The sequence below is a fragment of the Gekko japonicus genome, unplaced genomic scaffold (assembly GCF_001447785.1).
Source record: "Gekko japonicus isolate JY-2015 unplaced genomic scaffold, Gekko_japonicus_V1.1 scaffold178, whole genome shotgun sequence".
In the NCBI taxonomy this organism is placed as follows: domain Eukaryota; kingdom Metazoa; phylum Chordata; class Lepidosauria; order Squamata; family Gekkonidae; genus Gekko; species Gekko japonicus.
The window spans coordinates 1,039,547-1,054,606 of NW_015173679.1; the positions used below are offsets into that span (position 1 = coordinate 1,039,547).

Genomic DNA, 15,060 nt, shown 5'->3' on the forward strand with positions numbered 1-15,060 from the left:
CTACATAGAATCATAAAATCACAGAGCTGGAAGGGGTCATACAGGCCATCTAGTCCAACCCCCTGCTTAATGCAGGATTAGCCTAGAACATCCCTGACGTGTTTATACAGCTGCTGCTTAAAGACTGCCGCCAGTAAGAGAGAGCTCACCACCTTCCTAGGCAGCTGATTCCACTGTTGCACAACTCTTACTGTAAAAACGTTTTTCCTAATATCCAGCTGGAACCTTCCTGCCCTTAATTTAAGCCTATTATTGCATGTCCTATCCTCTGCTGTCAACAGGAACAGCTCCCTGTCCTCCTCTGACAGCCCTTCAAATACTTAAAGAGAGCAATCATGTCCCCCTCAACCTCCTCTTCTCCAGACTAAACATTCCCAAGTCCATCAGCCTTTCCTCATAGGGCTTGGTCTCCAGGCCCCTGATCATGAAATGCTGCTCGTGGAGGATATGGAACCCTGAAGAATTAAATGGGAGGAGGACTGCAGGGTAAAGGGGAAATGGTGGAAGTTGCTGATTTAGCCTGGATCCAGTTCATAAACTAAACTACAAACACTTTTCTTGCCAACTGTAATGACATCAAGAGGTAATTTCTGGAGGTGTTCCATACCCGAAGGATTACTTCTTTAAAAAGCTTAGCTCTTGTGTCTAATCAGAGAAACCTAATTCAAAGTTTCCTGTGTAGATCTGAATGTATGGAGACAGCATGCTCTCTGCTGTGTTGGATCCAGCCTGTTTAGGGCTTACAGGCAATCACCAAAAGCTGAAGCTTGGCCAGGAAGCTACAACTTATGAACAAGACCTTGCTTAATACCTTATCTCAGCCCAGCCCAGCTCCCAACCAGGAGACATACAGCAACCTTCTTCACTGGCTGTGTCACAGCTCCACAAAGTTTACCCAATATGCAAATGAAAAATATGCATGCATACACATACGCTTGTTGCTGAGAGAGGCTGAGTTTACAGTGTACCATTTATGAGAAATATAATAAAGTTGTTTGCTGGAGCATCTTCTGTTTATTTAATAGCCTCAGTTTTAAACAATAGCATCTTAAGTATAAGCTGCTGATGTATACGCACTCTGGCCACAGAACCTGTTCCTATTTGTCCTCTAAATGCTGTAGCCCTAAACTTGGATCCTGCCTAAAATGTCCACAGATGTGTGAGGGAGCAATTTATACTAAGTCGGCATTAAAAAACAAAATGCTCATCCTGGGGGACCTGAGGCCCCCAAGAATATCTGGGGTGAATATCAGTGGTCTTTTAGAGGAAGGAGGGTGGAATTGGCAAAAATCAGTCTCCCCCTCCCCCCAATGTGTCCATGGAAATTCTAGGCAGGACCTAAGCCTTTATGTCCACCTACCAACAAAGAGCAAGCCAAATGGGAGAATTCTGGTGAGTGAAACAGATGTTCATCTGAATGGTCTTCCAGAGATAAGTAAGGCATTTTCTAGGGGCACAGATGAAGTGGTCAAGTTGCTAATGATAAAATTTCTATTATTTCCTAAAGAATTTATCACAGACACCAATTCTGAGAGAGCTGTTGAAGGAGGTTAAAATGGCTGATTCGACATTTACCATTGAGCCTCCAGAATTCTCAGTAACGGTGAGTGGGCTTCTGTTTTGTAATGTGTGGAATTGGTCAGGCGTTATTTTTTCATATATGACTGTTTTCCATAGAGTATTCTTCAAGTATTGCATTTCAGCTGCCCTTGTTTTGGTCATTGGTTAGTCTCCAGGGGTAGTTCTTACAAGGCTGAGAATCACTGTTCTGTTTTTACAAAGTAAGACCCTGCAAAGCTATGGGCAGTTCAAGAATCTCTGAGGTTGAGGCAAGGGTAGATGGAAGTTTGAATTCACATAGTGATTGTGTACCATCAAAATACACATCATGGTAGATAGAAGCGAATGTATTTTGTTTTCTGATTGTGGAAGATTATTCCACCAATGAGGAGAGGGCCTTTTATGTACCCCTCCCCCCACCACACACAGCAGAACCAAAATTGTCCCCAATGCTGCTCATGATGGTCCAGCAACCAATGGTGGCATGATTTCAGGAGGGAGGGAGGGAGGAAGCAAGACAGCTTGCTTCCACAAGCACAAGAGAGAAGGCATGCGGTTGTGATTAGAGTGTCAGACTAGGACCTGGCCAATGAGGTTCAAATACCTGCTCTGCCATGGAAGCTTTCCAGGTGACTTAGGCTTGTCACAATCTTTCAGCCTAACCAAACTCAAAAGGTTATTGTTGTGAGGAGAGGCTGGAAGAGAGGATAATGACATGATAAGCTGCTTTTGGTTCCAGTTAGGAGAAGTGGGATATAAATTAAAAAGAGCATTGTTCAACTCACATCAGGAAGGATTCAGCCTATAGTGTTTAAAATATTTGCGCAGAAATATGGTGGGTACCATTTTTGGTGTACTCTTTGTGCTGTACAGAACCTTAGCAAATTTAGTGCATTAACAGTTTTATAAAAACATCTTTTAAGCATTGATTTTATGCACTGACATGTTCTTCACACCCTTTTTGCTTGATTTTATTAAAGTCTTAAGCTATACAATAAGAAAATTGCAATCCTAAAGTAACTTCACTTAATGGATCCTTCCAGAAATAACTGGCTCAGGAGCTTTTGCTCACCTGACTCCTTTAAAATTTATTGCATTTAGTTTACATTTAGAAAAAGGGATGCTTATTTTGCTTAGGCAGGTTGGTTGTTTAGGTAGGCATATCAGATGAAGGAATGGGTTAAATCAAACAGTGAGTTAAATCAAACAGTTCTCTTGCTTTTTGTGGTGTACAGGAACCTCTCATGGTTAAACTTGATCAGCCAAGACCTCTGACACTGGCAATGTGCCAGTTTCTAACAGAAATGCAAGAGACTAAAAAAGGAACTGTGATCCCTAAAGAACTCTTCTCTCAGGTCTGTAAAAAGTGAGTATCTGCTTCTGTTCTGTGATAATAAGAATTCTGAAAAACCTGTGTATAGAAGCATATTAACATCTTCAGCAAACATACACAAAACATACGCTAGGTTAACTGGCCTGTAAGATCCTGCATACACTTGGAGCCATCTTTAAAAATAGATGAAATATTTGTCGTTTTCCAATTCTGTGATGCAGAGGCTGATTTTGGTGACAAATTAATATTTTTGTTATCACTGAGATTTAATGTTTCCTTTATAGACATCAGAGTTCAAAGTTCCTTTAGGAACATCAGACATCTGTTTAAATTTTGTCTGTCATATTTCCCTATCAGAGTTAGACTTTTGTAGGACTTTACCCTCCCTTATCATGAAGAAAGGTATTTGTGAATTCCTGTTGTATTGTACAGAGTTCTCAAAGGTTCCCTGATAAAGCTTTCAAAGAAGGTTTATTGAGGAATGCAGGCAAGAAAGAACCATTCCATGAACAGAGGGATCCAGCCTATTGCGAACAAAACATTGGAACAAAGTTCTAATTGAATTTCTAATTGATTTTCCATTAATGTTGTCACTTTCCTAGAATAGTTAGAGCCTAAATCCTTGAGAGTTTTAAAAAATTCGTATGAGACTTCCTAACCAAGTTACTTTTGCCTTGTTTAGAAGTTCTTAAACTATGCATGTTGTGTGAGTATATGGTTGTAACAAATGTTATGGTTGTAACTTGTATCTGTGCAAACTTTTTTCCCCCCAAACAGAGCAATGCGCTTTAAAGGATATCAGCAGCAGGACAGTCAGGAGCTGCTTCGCTATTTACTAGATGGGATGCGAACAGAAGAAACTCAGGTATGTATCTAGTATAGAATGGACCCCAAACTCCCCATCTCCTTTGATCAACATTAAGGAGAATGAGGTTAGCCCCTATAGGGTTGGTTCTACTGCTTCTCTTATACCAAGTTTTCCTCCAACAGAGAAAGAATTCCTTCAAATAAGAGAGAGAACTTTCTCCATTAGAAAAGTCCATTAGAAGTGGTAGTCATAAGGCCCAGCCCACAGAGTTTGTGGGTACAGTCCATCAAAATCTAATCATTGTGAAGTCTCCTTGAAAGCAATGACGTGGACGTCCCCTGTAGTCCTATGTAGTTGGAAGTAAGTTTCATTCATTTTGGTAGGACTTGCTTCTAAGAAAACAACATATGATTAGGCTCCCAAAACTGAATGTTTATCCCTCATGTTTTGAATTATGTATGCATCTACACACACAACAGAAATGTGAGACACATATGGATCCAAATGACTGCTTACTGAGCAGGTTTTTCTTGCCTCCACTGCTGCAGCTCCAAAATGTTGCTCCTCAGGGTCAGGGGACCCTCAGGTATAACATGGGATCTGTATATTGAGGGGGGAATAGTGGAATCTGCCTTCTTCCACTCCCAGAAAACAACTTTGGGTCCAGCCTAGAATACAATGAACAAAACGTCCTCCCAAATTATTCCAGTAAGGAGAAATGTAAGGTGTCCAGCTCTGTTGTGCAATTAAACCAACTATTTGGTCTATAATATTAGGAGGGAGTGGCAGTTCTCTAAGTAAATCAGTATTTTAAACAAAATAAGAGAGACACTGCCCCAACTAACTTACTCCTGTTACTTCAAGCATAATCACAAATAATGTCTGGATTTTGTCCTGTGTGCACGAGAATCTCGGCACACACCCCAGAAATGTTAAATCAGGGCATTATGGGTATGAGACATGCTGTTAACATGAATATTCTATATTCTTGTGGTACATTGATTTGCAGGCTAATTTTGCTGTTTACATTTTATGGTGGTTAAAATTAAACTTGGGAAAAAGTTGTTAGCTTTATAAAATTATGTTTGCTTTTAGCGCATGTGTGCTGGTATTTTTAAAGCACTGAATAATTATGGTGACAAAGATAACGAAGAGCTAAAGAAGAAAATTAAAGGTAACATTTTTACATTTGTTCACCAGTGGCTAGTTCTGGCTGTGTGAATTCTGTCCCGAAAGGCGACTGGATGGTAGATTAGACAGCAGTCCAGTGCAGGAAAATGCAGCCCTTTTTCTCCGCCTTTTCCCTCTGTTTAGAGCTCACCGTAAAAAAATAAATGCTTTCGGTTCATGCTTTAGAAACTGCATTGCAATGGATAGTCTCCTGGTACCTGTGGTAGATTATTACTTGGCTTACATTTAACTAGCATGGTTGCAAAATTATGCATTTTTAAAAAAATAAAAGAAGAACCTAACTACCAGTGTTCTCTATAAGCTATGCGTGTGAGCAGCCACTCCTTAACACAGGAAGCCGCACTCAGCAGCAGTCTGGAGCTGCACAGGGTCTTGTACTGCCCATTGCCCACTTTAAGATTATAGTAGTTCTGTTCTGCTTAGGATGTGAACTGCTCCGCTTAGGAGGGAAAAACGATTAGAAGGAACATTGCTAACCACCCCTTTTTTATGTTTGGCTCTATCTATATGCCTCTTTGTAAATTAATTTATTTCTGTTTTCTATGTGTTTGTACTGTCAGACTTTTAGAAGGCTAAGCCACCTTCAACTGCAGCTCTACCAGTAAAAGTTTGCTGTTAAATTGTTTAAAGATGAAAGATATAGTAACATTTTTAAAAAGTTGGGCTGGTGTAGTGCAAAGTGTCTCCAGATTTTTTAAACTTGCAGGCACCTTTGGATGTGGTGAGCACATCCTCAAAATGGCTGCCACAAAATGGCTACTACTGGATCTTTGCACTGTGGTGGCAGTTGCTCCCAAAGCAATGTTTTTTAAAAATCTGCACAAGCCATGGCACCCACGGGCACTGTGTTGGGGACCCCTGGTGTAGTGACTTCATGGTAGCTCTTTGTCATTGGCTTCCCCTTCCACCAACAGCATCCGACAGACTTTAGAATGCCCCCACTGAAGGTTGCAGGACACTCTAGAACGGAATGACATGGGAGGTCATTGAGGAGGGGATCTTAGCAGGAGTCATCAGTCCAAGGTTCTCTCCTTACTGTAGCCCCTGTGTTGGAAGACATCCTTTTCTTGAGGGTTCTGTGGCAGTCAGCAGTGCCACTTCAGGGGGACGGATGGCAGAACACAGTAGGTGACTATATAAGCAGGGAACCCAGTGAAAAATAGCTTTCATCCCATTACCACATTGATGTAACTGATTCAGTTCTTCCATGAAGATGGTTTCAAGTTCAGTCTTGTTTTGTTCAATCTGGAAACTAATGGGGTTTTCAAATAAAGCTTGTGATAATATGAGGCTTTGGTCACCCTTATCTAAGCATGGTATCCTAAATGCACAAACCTGATTGGCTACTCTGCGCAGTAGGACCAATCAGGATACAGGAAAGATTCTGGAGGGAGATAAAGTCATTGGTTCTTATGTTACTGTTCTGATTGGTTGTTAATGCAACAGTGGGCATGGTTACGCCAGCCCGGACAGTTTAAAAGAGAGCCTGTTGCTCTCCTGTTTTGTGTTCGTTCCTACCTTGTTAAATAAAGCTGAATCACTTGTTTAGAGCTGCTTCTTCAAGTCTCCTATTTAACATTTTTATTCATTAAAAACAAGTTTTCTTTTAAAGTTCCATTGGGTATGAGGTAAAGTCCTTGGGTGCATCTAAAACAGGACCTTGGCTTATTAATTAAATCAGAGGGATGCATCACTCTGTCATTTAAAACTGTTTTTTTTCATTTCTATTCCTTTCTTTTGCCCTGCTCAGGATTTGTAGCTTCTTTATTTGCTCCCAGGATGGAGTTTGTATTTTTCTTGTGCTGATCACTGTGACATCATAACATTTTCTAAAAGCCCGCTGACTTCTAAGAGAGAATTTCATTACTTTGTTTTTTAACTTTTCAGAGTATAATAAGAGAAAGGCACCACATAGCTTTGTGGATCGTGTTTTTGGAGGAGAATTAACAAGTACCATCATGTGTGAAGAATGCAGAACTGTAAGTAGGGTTTTTTTCCCCCACTCAAAGTTATGTTTATTTAAATGGCAGGAACTCATAATTATTTAGTCGCAAGAGAATAATTTGTTGCTAACTTCATGCAAAAGTCTTTGATTGGATTTTGAAATTACCTTCTGCTAAATAAGGACTTGACCTGAAAGATTTTCACTTAGCAACAGAAAATTTCAGCCTGTGACCCTTGGTACTTATCTTATTCCAGGTCAGAGGTACTACTTCCATAAACAATGGTTCTTTCTCTATAGATAGGGTGGATTATTTTTGTTAAGCATGGAGCAGCCATAGCTTGTTTTGGATGGAAGAGGCAAAGCACTTAGCAGAGTATATAAAGGTTTCCACAGAGCTGTGTGCAATCTCGCATTATGATTCTTTTTAATAAGGATGCTGGGTACTTTTCTGGCTAACTTTGATGCACAAAGAAACATATGTAAAAGAGTTGTAGAAATATTTGGATGAGTCTTCTGACTAAAAAGAAAATGTAGGTTTCTGAAGGGGTAGCTGGTTAGGGTATGAATATCTGTGGCTTGTGCTGCCCCTGCACAAACACAATACTTGTCTTGAATGCAGGAAGAGCTGTCGTGGCACCCAGCCTTAAGCAAGGAGAAAGGGGGAGCAGGTTTGGGATTCTTGTCCTAGCTTACCTGTCAGTGGGTGGCTGCCCCTTTGGGACAAGCCTCGAAAGGTAGGGTACCTGTTGGGGTTCTGAAATGGGAGAGGTCAAGCACAGAGTATGGACTTTGCTCTCTTCCTTCAGTGTTAGCACTGAGTGCTTGCCCTGTTGTGCTAAGTGATCTCTCTGTGCTTTTCCTGCCACCAAAGTGTCTCCCTGCTTGCTCTGAGTCCACACAGCAGTCTGTGTTTGTATTTTATATTTATACCTTTGCTCTCATTTTTAAGGACTGTTGCTTTGAATTCTTTTTTTAAAAAAATGAGCCAGGGGGGTTGTGGTTTTTCTTTTTACTTTTCTTTTTAAATAAACTCTAAATTTAATCCTGTTTGTTCTTAAGTTCTTTCATGTCTCTTTTTCTGGAATCTAATGTTTGTTTTAAGCAGCCTTAAATGATTCAGGCCATTTTTATAACAGTAGGCCAAATTGTTTATTTCAGGTTTCTTTAGTTCATGAGTCATTCCTTGATTTGTCACTCCCTGTCTTAAATGATCAGGTAAGTACAGAAGGATGGATGGGTTGGTTGTGGTATAGACAGGCTGTCTGTAAAATTCAGGCTTTGCTATGTAGATCCTGAACAGCGGGGAATGGAACATTATAGGAATGGAACAAAATAGAAATAAACAAGTGGAGACCCGCAAGAAACTTGCGGAATGGTTATCCTGTTCCTCACACCTTTGCTTCCTCCTGTCTCCCTCTACCTGTCTCACGCTCTTTCTCCCTTCTGCCCCCCTTTTCTTTTTCTCCTCCAGCTATGGCATTATACTGATCTGTAGTTCCTTCCCTCCTCCAATCCCACCCTCCCCAGTCTACACCCCACAAATGTCCAGGAATTTCCCAACCTGGAGTTGGCAACACAATTTCCTTCCCACCCAACAGCCAACCTACCTTTATCTGCCTCTCTGTCTGCAACTTTCCATCTCCACACCCCTCCCCCACAGCCTCTACCTAGGAAAATTACAGTTTTTCTCCACAGTGGGGACCAAAACAGCTTACATTATTCTCTCCTACTTTTTATCTGCACAACAACCCAGCTTTCATAGGGTGGCTGCTGATGAAGAGTAGCAAGCAGCTGGGCCTACTTGAGTCATGCAAATCAGGTGGTATCAAGTCACCCAGAGGGTGCTGCCGAGGGATGCCAGCCTCCAGGTGGGACCTGGGGATCCCCTGTAATTCCTGCTCATTTCCAGACTACAGAGATAACTCCCCATGGAGAAAATGGATGCTTTGGAGGGTGGACTCTGTGACATTGTACCCCACTGAGGTCCCTGTCCTCCCCAGGCTCCTCCCGCAAATCTCCAGGAGTGTCCCAGCCTGGACCTGGCAACCTTATCCAGAATCCCCTGTCGGTGGCCAGGGGGGGAAACTGGAAACCCTAAAGTGCTGGCAGGCCTAGGCTTGGCAACCTCTAAGGGGGGCCTGAAGGAAACCCCCCCCCCAGACTTACAACTGAACTCAAGGCAGCAGAGATCTGTCTCCCTGGAGAAAATGACTGTTTTAAAAGGGGGACTCTGTGGCATTATACCCAGTTGAGGCCTCTCCCTTCCCCAATCCCACCTCAAAACCTCTAGGGACTCCCCAGGCCAGGCCCCAAGGCTCCCTCCCTCCCTGAAAGGCCAAAGGAGGCCTGGAAAAGGGCCCTTCCCCCACCCAAGGGTTTTTGGGGGAATTCAGTCATCCCTGGAGCGATTTTGTCACTTTTTCGATTTTTCTGCACATAATGGAAGCATGCTGGATATGTAGGAAGAGCTTCTGAGGCCCACGGAGGTTCCTTTTCCTCAGTCTAAGTATCCGCACGGCGCCCTCTGTTGGCTATTAGAATATATGATAACAGCAAAATTTTTGTCACCTCTTTTTGAAGAAATCTTGATGAAGAATTTTCTGATAGAAAGCTAATCTAAAAACTATTGTCATATGGTAACCCTTTTAATTGAAAGTCCTATTAATGTCTATGGCAACCCAAGGAAGCTCTCAAGCCTTCAAACCTCCTTGGTGTAATATTTTACATTCAATGATGAGTTTAAAATAAAACCGGCCCTATGATAGCAGCACTTACTGGTTTCTTCTGCTTCAATTGTATGTTAGTGGGATGGGTTATTTCATGAGAAGAGACATTTGTGAGACTGATTGTGACAGAAAGCTCTATGCTTTGTACTATAAGCTGAATGAGACCAAGTTGATATAGGGAAAGAGGGAAAGATAAAGAAAAATCCATCATTTCCTAGCAAATGATAACTTGCAGTGGGCTATTAGCTCTTTCCATGTTGAAATTTTTTGTCGGTACTCATTTGATAGCACAATGAAAATGCAAAATTAATCCATCATGGTGGAATTTAGTTCTTGTCTTCTGAACTGTTCATAATTTTCTTTTTTTAAGGGTGGTAAGAAGAAAACAAATGATAAAAATATTAAAAATGTACAGGAAAAGGAGATGGAAGATGAAGACAACAACATGGAAACTGACAGTTATTTGAAGGAAAGAGATGAGGCTCCTGGGACTAGTAAACATCTCCAGAAAAAGGCAAAGAAAATGGCCAGAAAGCAAGCAAAGGTTGGTAATGAGGTGGGGCTGCAGTGAGGCATAAAAAGAGACTTTTGTTTGGTCCCACCCCCCGTAGCTTTGGTGGGCAAGGCATTCAGTAGTTGTGTTTCTTAAAGGTAGTTGATACTAAAAGGGATCTTTTTTTAAAAAAGGTGAAAATTATCAGTATGACTTCTTTGGGGGTGAGTAGCTTTGACGTTTGGTTTTCTCCTCCAGCTTTTGCTTATGCAAGTTATTTCTACTGTACAAGCTGCTTCTAAGTTGTACTCAGTACTTTTTTCACACATAGTGTTTGACAAGACACTTCATTACCTGCAGATTGCAAGCTGTACATCTCAGTGTTATGGATCTAAAAAAGGCTTAAAGCAGAATTTCCCTATAAGGCTTGATGTCAGGTTTCTGCTTTCTTCCTTTCTTCTCCAAGCCCATCTCCAACCACCTTTTGGCAAGTGAGCATATGAAGATATTTATGAGACTGTAGACCAGTGTCAAGGAAGCAGAGGAGTGCACGCACTCCTGTGTCAGTCACTGTTGGAGAACAGGTGGATGCAAGCATGACTAATAATACTCAGTTCACAGAGGTTTGTTTAACAATGTGATGTTAAGAATCAATGTTTTATTTAGTTTAATGTATAAGTCCTCAATTTACGTTTCACCACCCATTTGTCATACCTAACATTATTTCTTCAGAAGATCTAAAGTACCTTTGTCTACTCGGATGCTCTTTTTCATTGCAGTTACTACACACACTGCATATATTTTCAGTTTACTACTTTGAGTAGGGGTACAGAGCAGGGTTGCCAGCCCTGGGTTGAGAAATACCTGGAGATTTTGAGGGTGGAGCCTGGAAAAGGTGGGGTTTGAGGAGGGGAGGGGCCTCAGCATGGGACAATGCCGTAGAGTCCCCCCTCCAAAGCAGCCATTTTCACCAGAGGGACTGATCCCTGGAGATCAGTTCTAAAAGCAGGAGATCACCAGGCCCCACCTGGAGGTTAGCAACCCTAGTACAGAGTGATACAGAGTGACACACACTATTAGGATTGTCAGGGCTTCTGTACCTTTACCAGCTATGTGTCAGGTATAAACTAGAAGATTGTACTCCCCCCCCCATCACTGACTCTTCAGTGAGAAAGTTTCGTCTCCTGATTTCTTAACACTAGCCTCATCTCAGCCCTTCTTAAATGATATTTGCATGAGTGAAAAAGATAATGCCTTAGTTATCCTGACCTTTTGCCAAATTCAAACTGTTTGCTCTTGACTCAGCAGGGCAAAATTTAAGAAGCCCGACCAAATGTTGAAATCTCTTTAATAAACAGATGGTTTCTCCTTAATAAACAATGGAGGTTGCCAATGAGCACGTTGCCATCTGGACCCTGTAATAATCTATAACCTTAGTCGTGTGCACAAAATTGCTACTGACAATGCATTTGTATTCAACTCTCTGGGCAGATTATACTCCCACAAATCTAAGAGAATCCCCTGTTGTGTCAGTTACTACACACACTGCATATATTTTCAGTTTATATGAACATTATATATAGCATGAATCGGGTTGTATCCAGATGACATTCTACTTACATAAGATTGGGCCAGGGGCTATCTCAATTGATGGGCATCTGCTTAGAATACTCTGGATTTAATCTTCTTTTGTACAATACACACTGAGATTATTGTCCTTTTGAATTCCCTCTTAAGTTTTGTATATTTCACTTGACAGAATCAGCGTCGACAGCAAAAAATTCAAGAAAAGGTGATCCATCTAACAGATACTTGTGTCACAGAACAGTCTGAAGTTGGTCAAGACTGCAATAAAGAAACAGAAAGTAGCGCTGAGTTTACTGACCTAAAACAAGAGGAAGAATCTTTAAGCCGATGTGAAGAACACTGTGCAGATGAAAACGAAAACAATGATTTACAAGAGGTAACAAAAGATGTACAGAATACAGGGAAATGTAGTGAAAATCCAGAATGTTGTGACCAAGAGGCAAACAGTGAAGCTGTTATGGATTTTCCCACAGAAGATCTGGTTTCTGCTGTAGAGTGTGTGGATAAATTTGATCACCTTTCTCCCAGGGAAGGGGATATTGCTAAGGAAGAAGAGGAGATTTGTAAAGAAAACAAAATTGTGAAGGAAGAAGAGGAGGTTTGTAAGGAAGATAAAATTGTGCAGGAAGAGGAGGAGATTTCTAAGGAAGACAGGATTGCGAAGGAAGAAGAGGAGATTTCTGAGGAAAACAAGATTTTGGAGGAAGACAAGATTTTCGAGGAAGATGAAATTTCTCATATCTTTAACAAATTATCCTTGGATGCAGAGTCTGATAATATGGATATCTCATATGAACTTGATACTGATTCAAAAATCTATGTAGTAGTTAATGAGGACTCAGAAACAGCATTTTGTACTCTTGCAAACAGAGAACTGATGAGCACTGAAGAAGATTCAGTCCTTCACTGTTTGTATCAGTTTACTCGTAATGAAAAACTCTGTGAAAATAATAAACTTCTCTGTGATGTATGCACACGAAGGCAACTCTGTGGACCAAAGAATTCTGCGACAAGTATGCTAAGTTATTTCTTTACTTACTGACTCAACTTTATATATATGATTACCATCAGAAATCATTTTGGTGGAAGAGGGAAAAACTCACTTCCATAAAACTATATGAAAGATTAATTCGAGCATTTTTAGCCTACCTTTCTCTGAAGCTGCATTCAAGGGAAGCAGTTCCAAGTAGCATTGTTACAAATGGTGCTAGGAAACTGTAATTACTAATGTAAGGAAAAGATGTAGTTTGTGGAAGTAACGTTTTGAAAGATGGCAAAAGAGAACGGGGATAATGGTTGATGTTAGCAGTATAATCTTTAGCAGTATAATCTTTAGCATAGAATTTATGAGACTTTTCTGATGAGGCAAATCTTACCTTGTCCCCATAGTTGATCCGATACATGAAACATGGCAGGGTATGTTAAGATTCAGCTCCCTATATAACAAAGATGCAGCTTCTCAGGAAGCATAATTTTCCCCAAGGTGGTCCCATACCCAGCTTTAGCTTTGATGGTACTTCTGTCCATTTATTCTAGCTCATCTCCCTCCCCTTCTCCACACCACTCATTCAGCAAAATATAATGCTATGCTAGTATGTACAGTTACCTAACAAAAGTTGCAGTAAAACAAAATCAGGAAATATTCCATAAACAACACAAGGCTTTTTGTACACACATCAATTGCAATATATATATTTGTGCATATACTTGGGGCAATATTTTGTCTCAAATTACACTCTATAGGTTGTGGAAATTGCTGTGGTTAAGGCTAGGTGGTTCCAGTTTCTGTTTTGAATTTACATCATGTTGGAGGAACCTGATGCCTCTTGACTGCAAGTTCTTGATACCTGCTTCAGGAGTTTGTCAACACCTATGTATCAGACTTGCACCTTCTGATATGATATACACGTCTGGCTGGGGTTTTCCCCCCACTCAACTTCCAGCCCTTGGCTTTAAAGTGTAGCTGTAGGAATGTAATCTCAAAACTAACTGTTTTTGAGACAAGCAAAATTAGAGTTGGGAAGGAAGATGCTGTAAAACGTTTCTTCCATTGTTATGTGAAATGATTATTGGCCTGTATTTAGAAGCACCTTGAAGGGTACCATTTATAAAGGTAATGACTAAAGAGAGATCATCTGGGAAGCAGAGTGGCAGAAACTGTTGTTTTCACTCTGGATAGTCTAGCCAAAGCATGTATTTAGCTTTATCATTGAAATCAATAGGAATTGAAATGCTTAATTTGTGGAGGGAAAGTGTGCCTGGAGTTCTGTTATCAGCTACAGCATAGATATGAGCAATTTAAGAGCAGGTGGTACTGTTCAATATCTAATCAGTCATGTTCTTTTTTTCCCCACCAGATGCCAAGAAACACATATATACTAATGCCAAAAAGCAAATGCTTATTTCTCTTGCTCCTCCAGTTTTAACTCTTCACTTAAAGAGATTTCAGCAGGTATAATTAACTTTTCAAAATCTTACGTTGTTTTCTTAAGTCCAGTATTCCTGGCTTTATCACTTTCTGATACATGGCATTTGCAAACCACTACAAAAATGAAACTCAGTAGACTAGGAAATTGAACTGAGTTGCTTGTCTGATTACATTGATTTATATAATAACCAGGCTTATAATTCAGCATGTTACTTTCTGGTATTAATAGGCAGAACCTTCTGCTCTTTATTTGTTTACCTCTTTCTTTGGTTTTCTCCCAGGCTGGGTATAATCTCAAAAAAGTGAACAAGCACATAAAATTTCCTGAAGTAATGGATTTGGCGCCCTTTTGCTCAGTTAAGTGTAAGGTAAGGAAAAGCTCCACATTTTATGGTGTACTAAACATAATCAAATGAAAGGGTATCAGAAACTGTCCATATCTGCATATATTCCAAACACACTTAGTACAAGTAAGAAGCATCTTCCATAAACAGACCAACTTTTTTCTCTAGTTCATCTTTCTTTCCTTTGTTTAGGATCTCTTTTGTTTTCAGTGAAAGAAAGGTTGCTTCAATTCTATGCTGCAACATTTCACAAACTGGCTGCAATACAATAAATACTTTCAAAATTGATCCCCCCCCCCTTTTCTATTTCCTGGATTTTTGTATGGAATATTTACAATAAGGAATATAAGTTCCATAGATATGCTTCTGCTAAGACATTTTCAAAGAATTTCTTCAGTAGGGATGGCGGATTGGATTGAGACAGAAAAAAAGATTTCACATCAGGAAATATCTGCCAGTAACCATTCTGTGGCAGGAGTGATAGCCATCTTGTTCTACTATGTGACAATAAGAGAGCCAGTTTGGTGTAGTGGTTAAGTGTGCGGACTCTAATCTGGGAGAACCGGGTTTGATTCCCCACTCCTCCACTTGCACCTGCTGATGTGACCTTGGGTCAGTCACAAGCTCTGGCACAGCTGTCCTTGA

At 40.6% G+C, this 15,060-nt stretch overlaps 1 protein-coding gene across 1 annotated transcript in view; it reads left to right on the forward strand.

Annotated features, from left to right (window-relative positions):
* The window catches only part of USP16 (ubiquitin specific peptidase 16), a 31,839-nt gene that overhangs the window by 13,574 nt on the left and 3,205 nt on the right, over nucleotides 1–15,060 (forward strand). Inside the window, exons 7-16 of the mRNA XM_015422990.1 lie at nucleotides 1,508–1,603; nucleotides 2,796–2,926; nucleotides 3,671–3,758; nucleotides 4,797–4,875; nucleotides 6,780–6,871; nucleotides 7,996–8,052; nucleotides 9,934–10,107; nucleotides 11,816–12,656; nucleotides 14,001–14,095; nucleotides 14,353–14,439. Coding sequence (XP_015278476.1) covers nucleotides 1,508–1,603; nucleotides 2,796–2,926; nucleotides 3,671–3,758; nucleotides 4,797–4,875; nucleotides 6,780–6,871; nucleotides 7,996–8,052; nucleotides 9,934–10,107; nucleotides 11,816–12,656; nucleotides 14,001–14,095; nucleotides 14,353–14,439 — 1,740 coding nt within the window. The remainder of the gene's footprint in view (nucleotides 1–1,507; nucleotides 1,604–2,795; nucleotides 2,927–3,670; nucleotides 3,759–4,796; nucleotides 4,876–6,779; nucleotides 6,872–7,995; nucleotides 8,053–9,933; nucleotides 10,108–11,815; nucleotides 12,657–14,000; nucleotides 14,096–14,352; nucleotides 14,440–15,060) is intronic.